Here is a 22358-nt window from a genome sequence, read left to right as displayed (position 1 = left end):
GCCGGTTTTACCTAGGATTTTTAGGGTTTATTTTGTTTCTTTCAAAGCCTATTTAAAGGCTTAGTTATCAATAAGAACTAACTTTGATTTGATTGAGAAAATACTTGTGAGATTAATTATGTCTTTGTTCTTTGAGAACACCTAAAACACCATTAGAGAATTGGTTGTTTTAGTTTGACTTATCAATAAGTTTTCCATCCCCTATTGTGGCGTCTACATTATACCAAGGTTTCTAATAACAGGTTGGTTAGGGGTTGAGGTCAATTTCATTAGAACTTGAACTTAATTAAGATCCGGACTAATATAATACAGATTTAGGAGCAGGTCGTCCTAGGTTCGTATCAGTTGGAAGTGTTCTTACTTTAAAATTATATGATGCGATTTGGATATTAAATTTATGAAAAAACTTGGGATAAAATGATTAATTTCTTTATATTTGTTAATAATTTAAGATTAAATCCTTCTAAACAAATTGAAAAATGTTAATTAAAAAAACTAATTTAATAAATTTTTAATTCAAACTTTTCCATATTACTTAAAAGCTATTAAACATTCAAATTTTAATCCAAACCACGTGCGATGCACGTGGCCATACCTAGTATATATATATATAGCCAGGTGCGGAGCCAAGATATTAATGGTGGGGACCAATAGTAAAAAACTAAAAAAATAAATAAAAATTTTGCTAATTCAATAATAAAATAAAACGAACAAACAAAACTATTAAAATTAAGTTACATAATTTCCTTGAGTATTTTGAATTGTTCATTGTAGATTATATAGAGTGTCAATATGGCGAATATAGTTTATTTAAATTAGGCTAAAAGATTATAAAATTACAAGTTAATCAAAGTAATATTTTATAATTAAGAAATCAATTAGGATACACCTACAAGGAAAGATAATAAAGACCTAATAAAATAAATAGTGATAATTTTAAAAGTTTCAAAATAGCATAAAATGGGGACAAAAAAAGAAATAAATCTTATTTTAGATTGGCCACATAATATAAAATCATTAAAAAAATTTGTCTTTTCTATGATTAATAAACAATTACTTTATATAAATAATAATAATAATAATAATAATAATAATAATAATAATAATAATAGTAACAACAATTATAAACTAATAATGCTCTTGATTGTTGTCAGGAAACAAAGTTTTTTAAGTACACGACCAATGCGAGAGCTCAACTCTAAACAATTATTATTATTATTATTATTATTTATTTATTTATTTTTTGTCTTTAATTCCATTGCCTTGTCCACCACGTTTTGCTCACGGTTTTTACTCTCATTCTTATCCAATATGTGGCCGCCAGGTTGGCAAAATCTGTCTTCTCCTGAAAAAATCTCATGCAATTGTTAAACTTTATTCCATAATTGTTAAACTTTATTCCATAATGATGTAAGCTAGTTTATCTGTGAAAATGGTGAAATGCCTAGTGCACCGAAGGGCCATATATTATAATATAATTATTATATATATTGTTGTATATTTTAATAAATAATATAGAACAAATTTTTTTAGGAAATATAATTCTATTTTTTTTAATTCTATATTTACTGTAATTTATTAGTTATATATACACGTGTATATATATATATATATATATTTTTTTTTTTTAAAAATTTTTCTAAAATAGTATCAATCAACTATTCTTTCTATTTTACCAAAAAAGTAAATTTCTTATTTCTTATACTTGTATTAAATCTTTAAAAGTTAAAAAGAAATAGTTAGCTTGGTTAATATTTTATATAAGAAAAAGAAAAATTAAATTTACTCATCTTTTATATAAGTTGTTTAATCTTTCTGATATACTGTATATAATTTACATAATTTTATTTAAAAAGCTTATACAGAACGTAATCTTATTACTTATTTTTTTTTCTTCTCATGTTTCCTGTTACTTCTTATTTATTTAATTATTTTACATTGTTATTCACATAATAAATATATAAATATTTTTGTTGTCTATGAATTCTGATTGTAGTTATCAATTTTCAAATTATACCATTGTTTATCATATAAATATAAATCACATATTTGTTTTATTGTGCATTCTCTAATTTACTTTAAAAACTTAATTAGAATTTGTCAATTGCATAATTCATTAGAAGTAAATATATATATATATATATTATCAAAATTTACTTCAAAATGTTAAAAAAACATATATTTAAAATAAAAATAAATTTTAATTTTAAAAAATTATTAATTGTATCTGATAAATGCCTTATAACAAATTTTGCCTAGGCCCTCACTAAGAAAACTATAATAATTTAGTAGACAATATGACTTTTACCATACAAATTTTGACTTCACAATAACCATAAAGTTCAATAAGATATTCAAGATAAAACTTGTGATATATTAGAATATTACTATTTATTATCATTAGTAATAATTATTATTTTATGTGATAAATTTTAATTATCAATATTTAATTTTATTCTAAAACTTTAAAAGTAATTTTTTTAATGATAACTATTTAAATTATTATTTGACATATAAATTTTCTCGGTGATTATTCATCAATAATGACAAATAGCAAATATATTATTTATGCTAATACTTTGGGTTTAAATTATAAAAAGCATGTTAAAGTTATTTTTGAATGTAAGGCTTTTAATGTCCTTTTAGCTTGTTATATTGATGCGAGAAAATTTTTGGGACCAAAATTAACTGGTCGAATATAGGAATATTTCTAAAATGTTTCAAACCTCGTTATATAATTTGAAAAAAAAGATAAATATGAAAGAGTATATATGATTAATGAGACTGGCCTTTATTCTTTCAAACAACTTCAAATCAATCGCTTCAAAGGAGGCCCTTCTCATCATTTCCTTCCTACTCTCTCATTTTCTATTCTCTTTTTATTGAAGATATATATGTTAACAACCCTTGAAATCCAGCCAAAATATATTAATAGATTTGACAAAAAGCTGAGAAACAGAAATTCTAATTGGATTAAAAAAAAAAAAGCTAACATTTCTTAATCAAACAGTAAGAATTTTGAAGGTCGCAAAATTTAGACAGGCCCTGCTCTGAGAAGAAGACGGTAGGTTGGTTGCTTTCTTTGGATCTTACACTTCAACCACGAACTTAATTCTATACTAAATCAAGAGCACCAAATCCCAATTCTGTGGAATTCCATATACATACATCCAAGTTGATCTACCAGAGAAGAACTGAGAACACAAAACGAAAAAAACCTCCACCCGATTTGAAAATTCTCATTTACTAGTTTATAATATATTGAGAAATTACAATTTAATTTAAAATGTTGGTTATAAACCAATAAATCTGTCATAAAATTATATTTTATTTCATGGATATTTTTATATGGAATAAATATGATTTTAGAATATACCAAAAAGTTTGAAAAATCGTAAGTTACCGTTTAATTGATACATTAAGAAGTATTTTATTGTATTTTGCTCTGCGTATAATATATAGTTAATTTTCATTTATACTCTGCCATTGTATTACAATTGTTATAGGCTTATGGAGAGGTAAAATTCATTATGTTCCTCTAGCTTTGTGTTAATTTTCAGTTATAAAATTCTTGTATATATTGTTGAAGTTCTTTAAAAAAAAAAAAATTCTGATTTTAAACTTTTACTAAATACCAATAGTATTTATAATTTTTTTTGATAAAAAGTTAAAATAATTAAATTTAATATATGTTTTCAAAATCTTTATGAATATTATAGATTTTTTAATCAAATTATAAATAAATTAATAGGTATATTTTGATTAAAACTTTAGAAAAATATCATAAATTTTCATAAATATTATAAAAATTATATTTCATTTTTATTTGAAAACTAAATTTCTTTTTCATATGCTAAAAATATAGAAACTTCATGGAAATTTCGAGGAGACTTTGATTAAACCCTGTCTATAGGTTACCAAACTTTGGGCCCCTTTAAAAATAGAAAGTTGTCCTTGGAAAAAGAAAATCTTTAATTGAATTTTATATGCCAGAAGAGTGCGTCAAATGATGTCCACATGTTTTTATTTTATTAGTTTCATTTATGTATTTAAGAGGAGGCCCAATTTTATGATGTCGTATTCAAAGTTTAGGTCATAGTCATAACAACCGAAGTGAAATAATGTTCATAGACTTATTTCATGCACCATGCAATGGAAATTGTTTTATTAAATGTGATATATCTAGAGCTAAAGTAATAATATGTTGAGGTGTTTAATAAGTGACATGTGAAATGATAGACATCATATAAATTAAAGGGAATGTATTAAATTTTGAGTTTGATAGATTTAAATTGAATTATAAATTTTAAAAAATTTAACAGATTGTTATGAAATTCTATGATTCCATAAAAAATTTATAAGAATTCAATGAAATCTTTTAAGTTAAGTTTCGATTTTATATTGATAATTTTCTTTACAATTTTATTTTTAAAATCTTTTAAAATCTGTTAAAATTTATCAATTTTTTAAAATTAATAATTTTTTGAATATGTGTACATTTTAAAAGAATTTTACAAAATGTTAATTGAATACATCTGAAATTTAATGGAATTTTTTAAAATCTAAATTGAATATTTTTATATTTTCAAATATTTTAAAAATCTTTTAAATCCTAAATTGAATGTGCCTTTAATAATTTAATACTAAAGTCCTAATTTTACACTTGATAACTTTTAAAGATAAGAATTAGATTATCTATTAAAAAAAAAAAAAAGTGGAATGACAATCTAGGAGTGGCCCCCTTGAAAATACAAAGTTGTCCCTTTTTTTTGTTTGGTAAATAAATACAAAGTTGCATGGAAATCGTTTTATTAAATGTGATATATCTATAGCTAAAGTAATAATATGTTTAGGTGTTTAATAAGTGACATGTGAAATGATAGACATCATATAAATTAAAAGGAATGTATTAAATTTTGAGTTTAATAGATTTAAATTGAATTATAAATTTTAAAAAAATTGACAGATTGTTATGAAATTTTATGATTCTATAAAAAATTTATAAGAATTTAATGAAATCTTTTAAGTTAAGTTTCGATTTTATATTGATGATTTTTTTTACAATTTTATTTTTAAAATCTTTTAAAATCTACTAAAATTTATCAATTTTTTAAAATTAATGATTTTTTGAATATATATATACATTTTAAAAGAATTTTACAAAATGTTAATTGAATACATTTGAAATTTAATGGAATCTTTTAAAATCTAAATTAAATATTTTTATATTTTCAAACATTTTAAAAATCTTTTAAATCCTAAATTGAATGTGTCTTTAATAATTTAATACTAAAGTCCTAATTTTAGACTTGATAACGTTTAAAGATAAGAATTAGATTATCTATTAAAAAAAAAAAAAGTGGAATGACAATCTTGGAGTGGCCCCCTTGAAAATACAAAGTTGTCCCTTTTTTTTTTTTGTTTGGTAAATAAATACAAAGTTGTCCCTACAAAACAGTGCTTTATTGAAATTTAATGCGGCAAGAGAGTCGGTCAAATGATGTCCACAAAATTTTACTTTTTTTATTTTATTTAAGAATAATTTTATATTAATCCAATTAATGGGTAGGGTGCGAACTAAATTAATAATTTTAATATTAAAATTGTAATTTGATAAGTGATAATTTTTACCATCATTTATTATATTATTAAATATCTCATATAAGATGAGAATTGGGTTTCAATAATCCAAAGCTGTCTATAGGTACATAAGAATGTGGAATGGCAATCTATATGTATATAAAAAGCGGAATGGCAATTAAGTAGCCAAATTTTCGGGCCTCCTTGAAAATACAAAGTTGTCCCCCTTTTTTTTTCAAAATTTTTTTTGTTTGGTAAATAAATGCAAAGTTGTCCTTGCAAAACAGAGCTTTAATGAAATTTAATATGGTAGGAGAGTGGGTCAAATGATGTCCACAGATTTTTTCTTTATTTAGGAACGGTTTTATATTCTCCCAATTAATTTAAATTTGTCCTTCATGTACATGTAATAATTAAAATTATCAGCATAGAAAAGAGGGCAAAATAGTTTGCACAGAGCAATTGCAACACAGAATTGGATGGCTATGTAAACCTCTTAAAAGATCTTTTATAAGTTGTCCATAACTACACTGACACAAATTAGAGGAGCCAGTTATGTAACATAATCTCTAGCTTCCATCTCAAGGCTAAAATTGACTTCATAATAACCATAAAGTTCAATCAGATATTCAAGATAATACTTGTCACATATTTTTTGTGCCAATGTTTTGGATCTGAATTATAAAAAGCATATATTAAAGTTGTTTTTAAATTTTAAGAATATTAATGTCTTTTAACCCTATCATATAGAAGAGAAAATATTAATGTCTTTTAACCCTATCATATAGAAGTGAAATTTTTTTTTTTGGGATCAAAATCATGTGTAGAGTGTATTTTAAAAATATTAGAAATCGCATGATATAATTTGGTGTAGATGTAAACTTAATTCCAAATAGAAGTAGACCTTAGAGGTTTAAATGATATTAATCCTTAATTTACCTTTTGACGAACAACTTGGAAATCAATCATTTCAGCAGAAACCCTTTCATTTCCTTCCTATTTACTCACTTTCTTTTCTCTTTTTGTTGAAGCTATATGCTTTAACAACCTTCGAAATCCAACCAAAACAGATTGATGGATTTGACAAAAAACTGAGAAACAAAATTCTATTGGATAAAAAAAACAAAATAAGAGAAACACTAATATTTCTTAATCAAACAGGGAGAAATTTGAAGGTAGCTAAAATTTAGAAGGCCCTATATCAATCTAAGAAGGTGAGGATAGGGTGGTTGCTTTCTATACTAAATCAAGAACGCCAAATCCCAGTTATATGGAATTCCATATACATACATCCAAGTTGAGTTACTGAAATTATTATTTCTTCTCTTTTCTGGGAAAAAAAAGGACAAGCCCTTTGGTATAAAGTGAACGAAGACATAAAAAAAAAAAAAAAATTAAAAAAGAAAGAAAGAAAGAAAAGGAAAAAGACAATATGAAATTAATCTTTCTCTGAAATTTGGAACAAAATAATGGAATGAGTATATATGTGTTTAAGAGTGTCCTGCGACGCAAGACACAGAGGACCTTCTCTGCATCTGCATCTACCTCTGCCTCTAACGGAGTCGGAATTACCATTGGAGAAAATCAAGTATCTCAACCCTTACCTGAAACTGTTGACGAGCACGAAGAGATGGGTATGGTGAAGAAGAGGAAGAAGAACGAGACCCAGAAGAGGAAATTGAAGAGACTGATCAACAACCCAGATCTGCCTCAGTCAGAGTCGTTACCCGGCCCAGTTCTTCATCTAACTCCAATGGATTATCTTCAGCTGGTAACCAGGACGCCTCCATTTCCATAACCTTGACCGACCCAGATGTCCTTCATTGCTCTATTTGATATGAACCATTGACGATTCCCGTCTTCCAGGTTCGTTATTCTCCTCAAAGTTTTTATTTTATTTTATTTTTGGTCCTATATTTTTGAAATTTTATGGGCATTTTTTGATTGATTTTCGATTTTCATTTCTTGTTCCTATGGAGTTTTGAATGCTGTTCTGTTTTGGAATTGGAAGCTTTTGATATCAAAATTGGAAATTGTGAGAATTTCATGTAGTTTATTTTGTACTGTTAAGCTGGGCAAATTAATTGTTTGTTTTGCTTTTGTGTTTGGAAGATGAGAAAACTGCTTATCTAGTTTGTCCAATGCAAATATTATCTGCGTGGCATCGATCTCTCCTAGCTACCCAACTCAGTGACCAAGTCAAAAATCAAATCTCTACATCCAAAACAATACCAGTTGCACCGAACCTTGCGGTTGTGTATATTTACTTTATATATATGTACTACAACAAGAACAACATTTAACATGTTATTAATGTGGTTAAACGCTTTTAACAAGTTATAAAAATTATTGTTTTAAATTGTTATTTACAACAAACAATATTGAATGTTAATGTTATCCCATATTGTTAAATCTAAATTTTGTTGCAGTGATGCTTTAAAATTTCTGGGAACCCAGAACTAATTTATATACATATATACATATAATATATATTTTATTTAATATTGGAATTGTTGCATGACTTTTCGCATAGTAGGCCATAGGCCATATTGTAGTAAATAATTAAGTATTTGTGGACTAAAATAATTAATAAACAATGAAATATTAAAAGTGCACCTTACAATAAAAAAGTTCTAATAGCTAGAGAAAGACAAGTTTTTTATTGAAAACAAACCACACATATTAAGTTACAAAGGAAAATCCTATCTGCTATAGACCCAAAGCAGAGGGCCAAACTTATTGAAAACAAACAACAAAACAACAAAATACATATGAGTTTTAACAAATTAAGTGGCATTGCCAAAGTTTATTTTTATTTTGAGAGACAATATCTGAGCCCCAAACTCAGCTAGCTCATACAGCCAAGACGACAAAGAAGAATTAAGCAGTTCAAATCAAGCGGCAATGATCGATTATATATTAATTATATATAATCATCTTCTCCAGCTATCTCAGGGTCCTTGAGCACCCACTTTCCATCGTCCATTTGAACCATAGATTTATTTTCCTTAACCCACCAATTAGCAACAATATTATATTCATCTTTTAATAAATCCGTCTGTTTGTTCACCCATGCAATATCCCTGTCAACTTCTAACTCATTTTTTCCATCAACCACCTTTGGTCCTGCAACTCCATGCAAATAGATATCCAAATTATGAAGTGCTGCATGATTAGAATCATGGCTTTTCAAGTATGGCGATGTGGTTGTGTCGATAGGAAACTCGTTTCCGACATGAATGTATTTGTGACCAAGAAGGTCGTGCTTTGGAAGATCAGGGACAATGTCCTTGGAATTTCTAACTCGCAAGACGTGAAGATTTTTGAGTCCGGAAAAAAGGTCGCTGAAACCTTGGTTTCCAAGACGAGGGCATCCAAACACAATTGCTATGACTGGACACACCTTGCCTCCAGTGGTGGTTGGCTTGTTAAATCCATTGAAGACAATATCAGTTGCATTCAGAATTGCAAGTGCACCACCCATGCTGTGGCCTGTCACGGTAATGCTGACTATCTCCTCCTTATATTCCTCTATCAACCTGCTAATCGCCTCTAAAACCTTTTGAATCATCAAATTCAGAGAATGAATGCAAATCATTTCGTATTTAATAATATATAATTAAGTAGAAAAAAAAAAATACCGAAAGAGATCCCTAAACATAAGTGTTATCCTAGATAAAATTTTGTGGAGAATTCTTGAATAAGAGAATTACTATATTCATATATATATATATATATATAATCGGATTTGATGCAGCAAGGGATCTATGGAGAAGGACAACCATCAACAGACATCTGATCTATATGATCTGCATGATTTTACAACTATGGATAACTGTCCATCTTCATAAATCTCTCATAGTTCTTCACCATATATCAAAACCAAAACCGTATATATAATATCTAACAAATACGTATAGTGGGGGCCTATATATGTAGATATACCTGTTCTCGAGAACTAGTTGAATTGTAGGTTGACCCAGGTTCAGCATGGGTATAATATGAATACCAACCATGGTGAATCTTAGCATCATTATTTTCTGATCCAAATATAGTTGGAGCTGGAATTAGAAGGGTTTTTAAATCGATGGCCTCCTCTGCATGTCGAATGGTTCCCCTCCACGAAATCAAAATATCCCTCCTTCCTAAAACATGAGTTCCTTGATCAGTAGAGACTGCAACAAAACCGATCCAGTTTGAGTTCCCCGCGGCTCCCATTGGAGTGTTCTCGGTTATTTCGGATGTTGATGCATAGATGTATTTCTTAACAGTGTATTTGAATGGATTTCCTTGCTCCAAACCAATCTTTGAGAACAAATTTGTCTTTGGATAACGAGGGAGTCCAACATTCTTGGATTTCACCTCGCTGATGAAGGCAGCCCCGGCAGCTTCGGCTCTTTCACCATAATGAATGATGTATCGTCGAAGATCATTGTTGAGAGGGTCTAACAGACCCTCCCAGTTGTTCCCAACACTCATAGCCCTCCATTTACTTGCTATGTGCTCCATTATCACTCTAATTTTGCTTTCTTTATTTGAAATTCAATTTTCTTTTGACTCTCTATTGCTTTTTTTGCCTTGTTCCCTTTCACTCTTTGCCTTTCCTATTTATAGGCAGAGATCAATTCCATTTTTTTTGGGTTGGTTTATTAATTAATTGTTTAATCATTTGTTAATAAGAAACATTGACACGACAACGTACGTACGTTTGCTAATTGATTGCTACAACGTGTTTTTATATTTACACGTTTTTTCATCATGCAATTCTCCTATAAGTGTTTTTAATTTGCTAATTGTTAGGAAACTTTAGTTTTTACAGGAAGCCGATCATATTTAAAGTTTGTACAATAAAGTTTATCTCCTTATCTCATCTCATTTTATACCTTTATATGCTTGACTTTATTATTATTATTATTATTATTTATTTATTGTCTTCAATTACTACATTTTAAATAAGATGGTATTGTATTATTATTCAAAGAGAAATGGAGATACAAAAATAAGACAAAAAATATGGATCACGTCATAGTAAACCCCCATTCTTATATTAAAAAAAGGAAAAAAATAAAAAAATAAAAAAAGAACACGTTATAGCAAAGCTCCAAGAGAATAACATATATATAATAGCAAACGTCCGCCGCCTTGTCTTTTCCATGATTAATAAACACTTACTTAATCTTAAAAATAATAAATAACCAATAATATTCGTGATTGTTGTTTATGAAACATCTTTTTCTTTTTTTCTTTTTATAAATCAGAAAACAATTTTTTTTTTAAGTACATGACCAAGTTACAAGAGCTTAACTTTAAACGTTTTCCATTCATAATATACCACACAATTGTTTTATTTATTTATTTATTTATTATTTGGATCTTTTGATTACAACTTTAAAGGAAGGGGATAACTGTTAGATTTAAAGGTATGCCTTCAATGACTTTACAAGTGGGATAAATTTAGAAGCATATTTTTGGGGTCTTTAACCCATAATTTTTTGCTTTTTATTTACTTATTTATTCCCCAAGTAAAATAATAAGCACAAGATAAATACTAGGCACAAGTCCTAGCTGATTTGGTTTCAAAGCCTACTGCAAGAAACAATGCAACAAAGAAACTAAAGCTGATGATTTCCAAAAGTGCAGATGAGGCAGATCCAATAGCGCTGAATCTTGAAAGTTCTCATTTACAATTTGGTGAAGGGAGTAGGAAGCACTTTGCCGAGCTTAAAGACAATGCTTAATTTGTTATCATGGGAACCATCTTTTTGTTAATGTGGACATGATAAATTACTATCAGTTCATAAGTAGATTATTATCAGTCTTTTGTGCATTTATAGCATATTTAGACTATACTATGACAGTTACACTAATATTATTATTTTGTATATTGCAAGATGTAATAGAAATTGATTTAGGTATAACCTAATACATGATGCCCCATGTCGAAATTCGAATTCTAAAATCCTGAACATGTCCCAATTTTAAAAAAGAAAAAATGAAATTTCCCCCAAATGGATGGAAATCCCTTGTTGGGCACTTAAAAGTGGTTTTTTTTTTAAAATACCTGCCACTGCATTCCCCTTCAAATTCCCTTTCTTTTGATATATTATGGGCCCCGATCCGACGGTCAGATCAAAAGTTATGCCCTTTCAAAGTTTTCCGATCGTTTTACGCATTCTTTTCTCGCCCGCCCCATTCCTTGTGTTCCTTGTTTCTGCCATTCCATCACTTTGGCTTGTGTCTCTTCAAGAGATGATCGAATCGAGTGGTCGCAAACCAAAAACGGCCAGACACAACTTAGCTCGGCCACACATAAGTTAGCTCGGCCAGACATCAGTTAGCTCGGCCTGACACAACTTAGCTCGGCCAGACATCAGTTAGCTCGGCCAGACACAACTTAGCTCGGACAGAGACAACTTAGCTCGGCCAGACATCAGTTAGCTCGGCCAGACACAACTTAGCTAGGCCAGACACAACTTAGCTCGGCCAGACATCAGTTAGCTCGGCCAGACATCAGTTAGCTCGGCCAGACACAACTTAGCTCGGTCAGACATCAGTTAGCTCGGCCAGACACAACTTAGTTCGGACAGACATCAGTTAGCTCGGCCAAACACAAGTTAGCTCAGACAGACATCAGTTAGCTCGGACATCAGGCAGACATAAGTTAGCTCGGTTGAAGAAATAATTCCGCCTAAATGTCAAAGTCAACTCGTTATCTAATTTGCGATTGATTTTCTTTCTTTTTGGGTTTTTATTTATTTATTTTCTGGACAAATAACTTTAAGAAGGTTTTTATTTTATTGTAAATTAATTAATTCCTAATTTAATATAAAGGAATTAATTAATCAAACTTAGATTAGGAAAGGAAGTATAGTTGCAGCCAACTAGGATTCTTTATGTGTGTGGCCGGTTTTACCTAGGGTTTTTAGGGTTTATTTTGTTTCTTTCAAAGCCTATTTAAAGGCTTAGTTATCAATAAGAACTAACTTTGATTTGATTGAGAAAATACTTGTGAGATTAATTATGTCTTTGTTCTTTGAGAACACCTAAAACACCATTAGAGAATTGGTTGTTTTAGTTTGACTTATCAATAGGTTTTCCATCCCCTATTGTGGCGTCTACATTATACCAAGGTTTCTAACCACATGTTGGTTAGGGTTGAGGTAAATTTCATTACAACTTGAACTTAATTAAGATCCGGGCTAATATAATACAGGTTTAGGAGCAGGTCGTCCTAGGTTCGTATCAGTTGGAAGTGTTCTTACTTTAAAATTATATGATGCGATTTGGATATTAAATTTATGAAAAACTTGGGATAAAATGATTAATTTCTTTATGTTTGTTAATAATTTAAGATTAAATCCTTCTAAACAAATTGAAAAATGTTAATTAAAAAAACTAATTTAACAAATTTTTAATTCAAACTTTTCCATATTACTTAAAAGCTATTAAACATTCAAATTTTAATCCAAACCACATGCATCGCACGTGGCCATACCTAGTATATATATAAACATGATGTATTTCAGTTAGCTTGCCTAGTAAATTAGAATTATTTAATTGGTATTCTATAATAGGACGGATATTTTCTCTTGTTTCTCTCGTTTGTTTTTTCTACTTCATTGTCCTTTTATTAAATTTTCTCTGTTTGGTTGAGGAAATGAACACATGCTAAGTTACATTTTTTTAAAAAATAATAATAATAATAAAGGAGATGAATGTACTAAAATGAAGCATCAGTCACATCAGATTTTAACAACTCATTAAGCCACATTGGGGCTTTCCTTCCTTTAAGGCTCTAACCAAACATAAGCTTCAACAGAGTCGGTAGCAAACTGGAGCAGAGCATGAACCACAGCATTTGCACGCCAATGACAAAAAACACATGAAAAATCCAAGTGCGTAGGAGGCGTTGTGCTAAAAGCATAGTAATGCATCATGGAACTGACTAGATATAATGATCACTTTGATGTTAGATGCTAATTTTTTTTTATTTCTTTGACAAAATGGCAATAAGGTAGGTGAAGATATAATTTGGCATTGATGGGGAATGGTAAAAGCTCAGTGCGCCATAGCACATGCAGTGCTGTTCTACGCATTTAACATGTTGGATGGTTATCATGGGACCAACAAGATGGCTTCTATTACGGTAGAGGCAAGTTGCAAACAAACAGCTATTTGTTGCAATCAAAAATAAATATGCAATTATTCTGAGATTATAACATTTTTACCTTGCTCTCTCTAAATATTTAATATCATTATTTTAACTCCATAATAATAAATTAATTTAACACAATTTCTTTGGTAAAATATATTACATATACCGCAAAAAATTAATTCCTAAAGAATTAAGAAAGTTAACTTATATTATGATAGAATAATAGTATTCCCAAAAAAATTCTATTTATTTTTTATTTTTTATTTTTAAAAAGCTAACATTTAAAAAATGGCTTCAAATCTAATTGACTTTTTTTCTAATTTACTTTTTAATAAAAAAGTAAATTTAATTTTTTAAATATAGAGAGTCAAATCTATTTTTTATTTTAATATCATATTATTTTAATTTAATGCATTATAAATTTTTATACCACTATTGTAATATTTAAAAAATAAGTTAGATCAAAAGAAAGAAAAAATATAAAAAGAGCAATAATTTTTTATTGATAAAAATAAAATAAGATAAAAAGTATAAATAAAGAGTTTGTTGAAAATTTTTTAAAAATTTCACCCTCTATTTTAAAAGATAGTCAATGTGTCACACTCTTCACATATATGGTTGGTTTAATATATATATATATATATATATATAGAGTTGGTGCACAAATCTTCACCCACCATGCACCGTTATATAAAATAACGAAGAGCATGAAGTATCATTAGATATCAGTATGATATCGATCAAAAATACTTTGACACTCAAAAAAAGTGATGGAATGCCAAAAGTTATTAGGGTTGTTATTAGATATACCTTGTTAGATCCATTATGATATATTTGTAACTTTTAAGTGTAAATAAATATAAATCAGTTAAATAATTAATATATGAGCAAATGAATGGTACTATTATTATTACTTTTATTTCATTAGGCATATATATATATATATATATACTAGTTTCTTATGCATTGTAAAGGTGAGTTATCTTTGCAACACCATTTTGGACTCTTTACACAAACTCATCCCATGGGCCATATATTCTTCAGCTTTCCTATGATGAGTTTATTTCTTGCTTTTATAATAAAATCTATGATTGGATCATCATGACACTCCAGAAGCTTCATGTTTTAGTTAGTTGCCAGCCAAATTTATAACCAAGGCATTTTCTAGTGTAGGACCACTATTTCAAAAGCATGGTAAGATCATTCATTCCGCAAAGTAAAACATGATCTTTAAATTATATAACATGTTACTCATAAATAAATAATATTGGATTATATTATCGGTCTTATTATATATTCAGTTGAAATTTTTTTATAAAACAAATGAAAGAATAAATTAAAAAAAAAAGAAAAAGAAATACTGTTATTTTTGTATTTAATACAACGTTGTTATGATAGTTTTATAGTGTGAGTATTATAGTAACCAAAAATTAATTTTGGTATTAATTTCAACTATAAAATCTGTCTGTAAAACTTGATGTCATTCAATTGACAAAAGTGGTAATTTGGTGTCCCCCCCAAGGACAGTTTCAGACAATGATTGCAAATATGAATCTCCGCTTAGATCGTACTCTCAGTATCAAAGCAAACTCCCCCGGAAACCAAAAAAAAAGAAGGAGAAATTTGGTTGTAATTTTTTCTTTTTATAAATATATTACTGGTTGGATATATATACACATACGTAGCCAAAAAAGGGGGTCCTCACCTTATAAATATCTGACCAATATGTGAGGACGACAATGAATCATCGTACATGAAGAGGAATCTCCGAGATAGAATCAAAATGTTATTTTCTCCTTGGCCAAGTGAGTAATAAATAATTTCCACGTATGCTTTAATTAAAACTTAAAAAGCATTATGAATATGAGTTTGTCAGCCTTATATATTGCCTGCCACTCATCCTTCCGTTATATTGAATATTCTATTCTATCTGATTTCTCTGAGACACATAGATTGATGATGAAGCAGCAAAGCTTGGAAGCTCCGCTATTGGCCACAGAAAACAGGAAAAGGTGGACAAGAGCTCTGTGGTTCTTAGTTCTCTTTCTCATGTTGCTTCTTTCTTTTCAGTTAACTTTTCTGCGACAAGGCTTCAAAAAAAAAAAAAAAAAACAAAAAAAAAAGAGAATGACCTCTGCCTTGAGTGATGGACAAGTACATTATTATGATTCTAGGCTTTTCATGGATTTAGATTAGTACCCATTTGAACACCACCTTCGCTGATGAATTTGGGTATATATATATATATATATATATGAGTCATTTTACTGTCAAGACCGTCTGCATACGGATCAGAAAAAAACTTATATTATTTTAAAAAAATTCTAAACAACGTCGATTTTTTTCTTACATATACAGGAAAAGCCGATGCTTTTCAGGATTTTTTTTTTTTTAAATAGCATCGGCTTTACCTCTGGCCCGCATGTGGACGGTCCTAATCATAAAATCGCTTTATATATATAGCTCCGCTATCTGCATTGATAAATGGCAGATTCAAAAATTTTGCTTAGGATGAACATAGTTGAATAATAATTTTTTTTTAAGTGATAGTAATATAAATTGTTGTATTAAACTAATAACTGGGCATTTTTAAAGTTTAATTAATTTTAAATTTTGATTTATTTTTTACTATTTTGAACCAATTCAAATAAACACCATTTTCTTGAAACTTCTATATATGCAAAATTAAAATGTAACTACATAAATGGAAAAAAAAGAAAAAGAAAAAGAAAAAGAAAAAAAGTTAACTTCTATTCAGAACTAAAATAGGGATTTTGACCACGTTGACATCGATAATTATTATATAAGAAATTAGACCTGGCAATATGTTGTGTTGAACAGTGTTTGTGTCGTGTTGTATCGTGTTCGTATTAATTTTTTTTTACCCGTACACGACCCGTTAAGTTTTCGTGTTGAGATATGTAAATTTGAACCCATTCATTAAATTTTTGTATAACTCGTCATCCAACCCGTTAACCCGTTAAGCATAAAGGTCATATTTTGATTAGATACCAAAATGATAAAATAAACCCCTTTTTCTTTTTATAAGAAAAAAATAATAATAAATAAACATGTTTGTTGATAAACTAAATATCTCTGAAAAAATTAAAAAAAAGGCAAAGAAAAGAAAAGAAAACAAAACAAAAAAGCATTCACATACTAAAATTCTACATGCATTAATAATTATCAATTAAAAATATTATAAATCAAACTCATACTAAACATTCATCGTAGCTAAAGAACATGCGTTTTATCTATTTAAAATACTCAAAAATTACAAACCAAATCAACATTCAAAATTCAACATAACTATTAGAAAACATTAAATGTAGAACAAAACATCATTGTTTAAATTTTTATAAAGCTGTATCTTTCCACCACTAGCATGAGGTATGAAGCACATAATTCCCTAAAGAAGAAAAAAAAAATTAAAGAATATAAAAAATAATCTACAAAGAAATAACTAAATAATTATACACATAAATATGTATGCATACATACACACATACACACACACACACACACACATATATATATATATATATATATATATATATTTCTATCTTGCAAACATCAATGCAAACACTATTTCAGCTTTGTTCGGACTTAGATTCCTCAATATTCAAATTGAACACATCTTATGTTAGTTCTTCAAAGGAAGAATCTTCTACATCTTAAGCTAGACAAATAGCAAAAACAAAAAGAAGTTGTAGTACATCCAATGGTGTATAATAATAAGACATATTAAAATATAAATATATCGTTATTTTACCTCCTTTTCCAAAAAGTCAATCTCGAGTACATAACAAAGCTTGCACATTTTCAGGCATTAATGAATTGCGATATTGATCCAACACTTTACCTCCAATACTAAATGCAGATTCGGAGGCAACTGTTGAAATTGGCATGGCTAATACATCACGGGCCAAATGAGAAAGTATTGGATAGCGAATTGCTCCACTTTCCACCAACTAAGAACATCTAAGTCTTGCTTTCTGTCTAGCCTTTCTTTATCAAAATATTCATCAAGTTCAGTTTTTTTTACTTGAAGAAGTACCATCCTTGTAAGAAATATCAAAATCCTGCATAATACAATATACTATAATTAATACTTTTAATGAATGTAAAAAAAATTAAAAAAATTTAACGTTTATTTTTACATATAATAAATAAAATAAAATTAAAATTTACCTAAAAAATAAGATTTTCGCTGTCCATCTACTTAGAAGTTTCATTCATTGTGGTGTACTTGTATTGAGAACATGAGATAAACTATCCATATATACCTCAAATAGTGTCAAATTATCTTAGTTTTAGGGTAAAATTATTATATCGTATAAAATTACAAAAAATATCCCATATAAATGGGTTTAATAGGTTCCAATGGGTTCCACCAATTAAAATCCATTTTCTTAACGTGTCTTATTGGATAGTACTATTAGGGACCCAATCTAATATCATGATCCAAATCCGTAAATTATCGTACGGGTTCGTATCGTATTAATGGGACGTGTGGCATTTTGCCAGACCTTATAAGAATGGAAAATTAAAGTTAAGTAATGCTATAAAACAATATTACATAGCTTCCATACAAAAAGTAACCATATAAAAGGGAAAAAAATCAACATTTTACAAAAGATATTTTATAATATAAACAATATAAGATTTTACGTAATCTTTCATGTAATCAGTCAAGTAAAGTTAATAGAGAAATTATTCGGTGCATATTGTGCACCAGGCTAGATTCTGATTTGGTGCTCATAGTAAATCAGATGCTATCAAATGTCAATTATAGAAATATAAATTAATAGTCTAATTAGCCAAGATTGACGTTGTTTCTAGTCCATTTAAGTTGATAAGTATGATCTTTTTAAGTTATCCATGAAACAAAAAAGTGATAGAAAAAATGATATTGTGCAGTAAATTGAGAAAAAAAAATTATAAGGTTCGTAATTTTTTGTTTCAATATGATTATTATTATTATTATTAGTATTATTATTATTATTATTTTTTATGTTTACAACAACGTGATTTTAATTTTTTGATGAGGAAAAATATGAGTAGAAAAATAAGATAATACAAAAATGACGATAAATTTATATATTTTAATATTACATTTAAAACGATCTTGCAATGGGAAAGGGAAAAGAAAAAAAAAAAAAAAGGAGATATAAAATGTTTAGTTATTAATTATTTATTTTGTATTACACTTTTTTCCATTCAATAATAATATATTTTCATTTTTTAAAATGTGCAGTTACTTATTTGACTGTAGCAGAATATATCAAATGGCAGGCCGCAAATGAAATTTATAAAATCTGAAGGATGAATGTTGAACTAGCCTAAATCTTAGGTATTGCAGATGACATTAACCCAACAATTGCAGCAAAAGATGATAACATGAACCAGTAAACTTTTTTTTTTTTTAAATTATTATTATTATTTTCTCTTTCAGCAGGTCTTCTTCTTTTTTCTTGTTTTTTTCTTATTTACTTCTTCACCTTCCATCTTCCTTCTACAAAACTGACTGGTCTCGTTTAGATGGTATTAAAGTTTGGAGGAAAATTTATTTCTAGGATTTAATCTTTTGACAATTAATTTAAAAGAATCCACCTTCCTCTTGGTAAGTAATAGAAAAGTTATAACTTATAAATAATTAAATTTAGTTTTGTATAATAAATTAATTATAAATTTAAAATTAAAAATATTTCAAACTATTTTACCATGATTTTTGAAATAACATCTTTTTATGTGAGAATAATTTTCTCATATACTTTTTCGAAGAAAATCTAATTCTCTGGTTTAATACTTTTCTATTCTACAATAAAAAACTAAATATAGAAAAGTTATTACTTTTTCAAGGGAACTAAATTCTTACTAACATTTCAATTTACCAAACTAGATGTGAATATTTAGATAAGCCATGATCTTAGGGAAACCCTACCAAATCATCCATTAGAAAAATCAATAGCATCTTTTTTTAAGGTTTGGACGTGCTATAAAATTTCCTGCACAGAAAACACATTTCTAAAAAACTCCACCTTATTTTTCCCACCTTATACAAAAGATTTTGACAACAGTAACACTTCAAAATAATACAATACATGGAACAAGCATAATATTAATTAAATAAATATCTAAAACATAGTATACGGATCATCATAAGGTTTACAAATGAATACTTAGTTTAATACAACACAAAAGAATAAAGAAGCAGCATTATGAGGAAGCAAGAAAAAGCAAAAAGGACTTCTTGGAATTTTGCACGAACAAAAGACGTTGGGCTCACCCCTGGAAGGTCAATGCCTATCAATTTGGGCTTAAAGGAACGAATTTAAAAATATGAAATGCTAATAATCCCAGTGAATGACCCCAACTACTACATAAATACTAATAATAAAATAATATAGAATAAATGTGATTAATAATAAATAAATATGTAACACCTCGTTCCGAACCATGTCGGAATTTTTACACGTCGATCAAGGTTGACTGTTGACCGTTGACCAAGGGGTCAAAAGTTGACTTTTTGACCCGATTGGAATTCTAGGTTGACTGAGGTACCTTTACGAAGTACACGTTGGCACGAGTTCGTAGACTAGTAGCACGTTGAAAACGGAGCTACGGTTTGAAAGTTATGAGCAAAACAAGTTGAGGTCCAAACTGTCCAAGGGGTGCCGGAGTTGACTTTTTATTCATGCAAAGTTGAGTGTTGACTCATGCATGGTTGTGGAGTGCTCATTGATACGAGTCTGTAGACTAGCGGCACGTCCGATTTGGACATGTGGTTTGAAAGTTATGGACCTGTAGAGTTTTTTAAATACTGTGTTATTTTAATATTATTTTTAAACACGTAACGATGTGCCACGTGTGACTTAATGAAGGTGACCATGTGTCACCATGGTGAGATGCCACATGTCAACCGTGTTTAATGTCATATTATTTTATTATTGTTATTTGTTATAATAATATTATTTTTAATATTATTTAATTAAATTATTTTATTTTATTTTATTTCTTTTTCTTTTCCTTTTTTTTTTTCCCCACGTGGGAAAAAAAGGCCACGGGCCCGATCCTTCTTCTTCTTCTTCTTCTTCTTTCTTTCTTTCTTTCTTCCTTCCCACCGGCCGTCTCTCTCTCTCCCTGCTGCACATTTTCCGGCCACCGGAACCACTCACGCGCCGGCCGATGTGAAATCACGCAGCTGGGCGACACCGGCGGCCAAATCTCCGGCCGAATGGCCAGCGAACGCGCCGGGATCAGCCTCCAACGCCGGCTGCCGGTGTGTCGCTGGTTTGCCCATTTTCCGGCAGCCACCGGTCGTGCAACCGGTCATTTCCTACTAATTTGGACCCTCTGATTTCGATTCTGAGCTCCAATTAACTCAACTCCTGTCGATTTGCAAGATAGGAAGGGATCAAAACCGGCCGAATCTTTCCGGCCACCGCCGGTCGAATTGAACTCAATGGAGGTCGGTAATGTGATCCTCATCTCACAAGCTTTCCATAGACATATAATTTGTCAATTTTGGATAACGTTTGTGTGTGACCCCCCTGGTACCGGGTATTATTTATCCGAATAAAATATTAATTTATTTGACTGTGTGTGAATTGTGTTCTAGGAGCACCGGTGAGTCGTGGAATTGATCCCATGGTGGATCATGGTTTAATTGTGTGCTCCAGGTGAGTGACCCACCTTTAATAAATATTTTGGGATAATTAATTATATTTAATTACTGTTAAATTGGTATATGAAATTATGCTCATGTGGTGGAATTTAAATATAGTCGGGAAAAAATATTATTTTATATTTAATTACCCATTGATACTAAACGGAATTTTGGGTTACTAAGAATTTCCCGATTATTATTTTATCGTGATTTAATTGTATTTATTACACATGAGTAAGTATTTTCAGTAATTCGTTGTGTTTGGATTTTATATTATTTTTGGGCATAATTGGTTTGAATATTTGAAGAAAATTATTTGTTCAAATTGGTTGTTTAATTTTAATAATTATGCCTGTGGTATATTATTTATTGAACCGCGTGTTGCGAGGAAAATTATTTTTATCCGTTATCGATGTTTTCGTACCGGTTTGTTGAATAAAAATATGTGGGATGGTAAGTGTGAAATTTTGATATATTTCCCACGATAATTTTGGAAAACGGTACGGTTGGTTTAATAATTATTGTAGACGCATTCACACAGTATTGGTGTTCTGGTATATATATATGTGGTTCAGCGTGCAAGTATTATTATTTCTCCCGTGAGTTGCCATTGGACCGTGGGCAGGCAAGTCTTATATAGTGCACACAGCCGCCCCCCTCCTTGGCCAGGATGATAGTTTCAGCAGCGGTACTGTCGGGACGCCGAAGTGCCGTTTGCAAGTTTCTCTCTTTAATCTCTCCGCCAGTCGGTGCTCAGGACGCTGGGTATCGGAGGGCATCACTGGTATATGGTGTGGTGCGTCAAGTACAAATATTTCGGATAGAAATTTCAAACCCCAAAGAGTACAAAATTATTTATTATAATTTATTGCGGTTTATTTATATTTGGGGTATTTATTTATTTATTTGTTGTTTATTAAATTATTTGGTCCCTTGGTTTTCGGGAAGTACGAA

At 29.2% G+C, this 22358-nt stretch overlaps 1 protein-coding gene and 1 long non-coding RNA gene across 2 annotated transcripts; one reads left to right on the top strand and one right to left on the bottom strand.

Moving 5' to 3' along the window:
- The first annotated feature begins 6415 nt into the window (after positions 1 to 6415).
- Positions 6416 to 7939, top strand: LOC132799978 (uncharacterized). Its single transcript, XR_009634906.1, has 2 exons — positions 6416 to 7446; positions 7693 to 7939. It is a non-coding gene; the product is annotated as an uncharacterized LOC132799978 (long non-coding RNA).
- Positions 7940 to 8221: 282 nt separating this feature from the next.
- Positions 8222 to 10160, bottom strand: LOC107416243 (phospholipase A1-IIgamma). Its single transcript, XM_048464726.2, has 2 exons — positions 9526 to 10160; positions 8222 to 9139 (listed from the first exon to the last, which is right to left on the bottom strand). The coding sequence occupies exons 1-2, from the start codon at positions 10087 to 10089 to the stop codon at positions 8504 to 8506; spliced, it is 1200 nt and encodes a 399-aa protein (XP_048320683.1). The 5' UTR covers positions 10090 to 10160; the 3' UTR covers positions 8222 to 8503.
- Between the last annotated feature and the right edge of the window lie 12198 nt (positions 10161 to 22358).

Source organism: Ziziphus jujuba, chromosome 11, assembly GCF_031755915.1.
Source record: "Ziziphus jujuba cultivar Dongzao chromosome 11, ASM3175591v1".
In the NCBI taxonomy this organism is placed as follows: Eukaryota; Viridiplantae; Streptophyta; class Magnoliopsida; order Rosales; family Rhamnaceae; genus Ziziphus; species Ziziphus jujuba.
The sequence above is the reverse complement of the archived record's forward strand: the minus strand, read 5'-3'. Positions and strand labels throughout refer to the sequence as shown.

Coding starts and splice junctions, on each gene's coding strand:
- LOC107416243 (XM_048464726.2), bottom strand. CDS start 10,089: ATGGAGCACATAGCAAGTAAATGGAGGGCTATGAGTGTTGGGAACAAC. Junction 9,140..9,525: donor CAACTAGTTCTCGAGAACAG/GTATATCTACAT, acceptor ATGATTCAAAAG/GTTTTAGAGGCGATTAGCAG.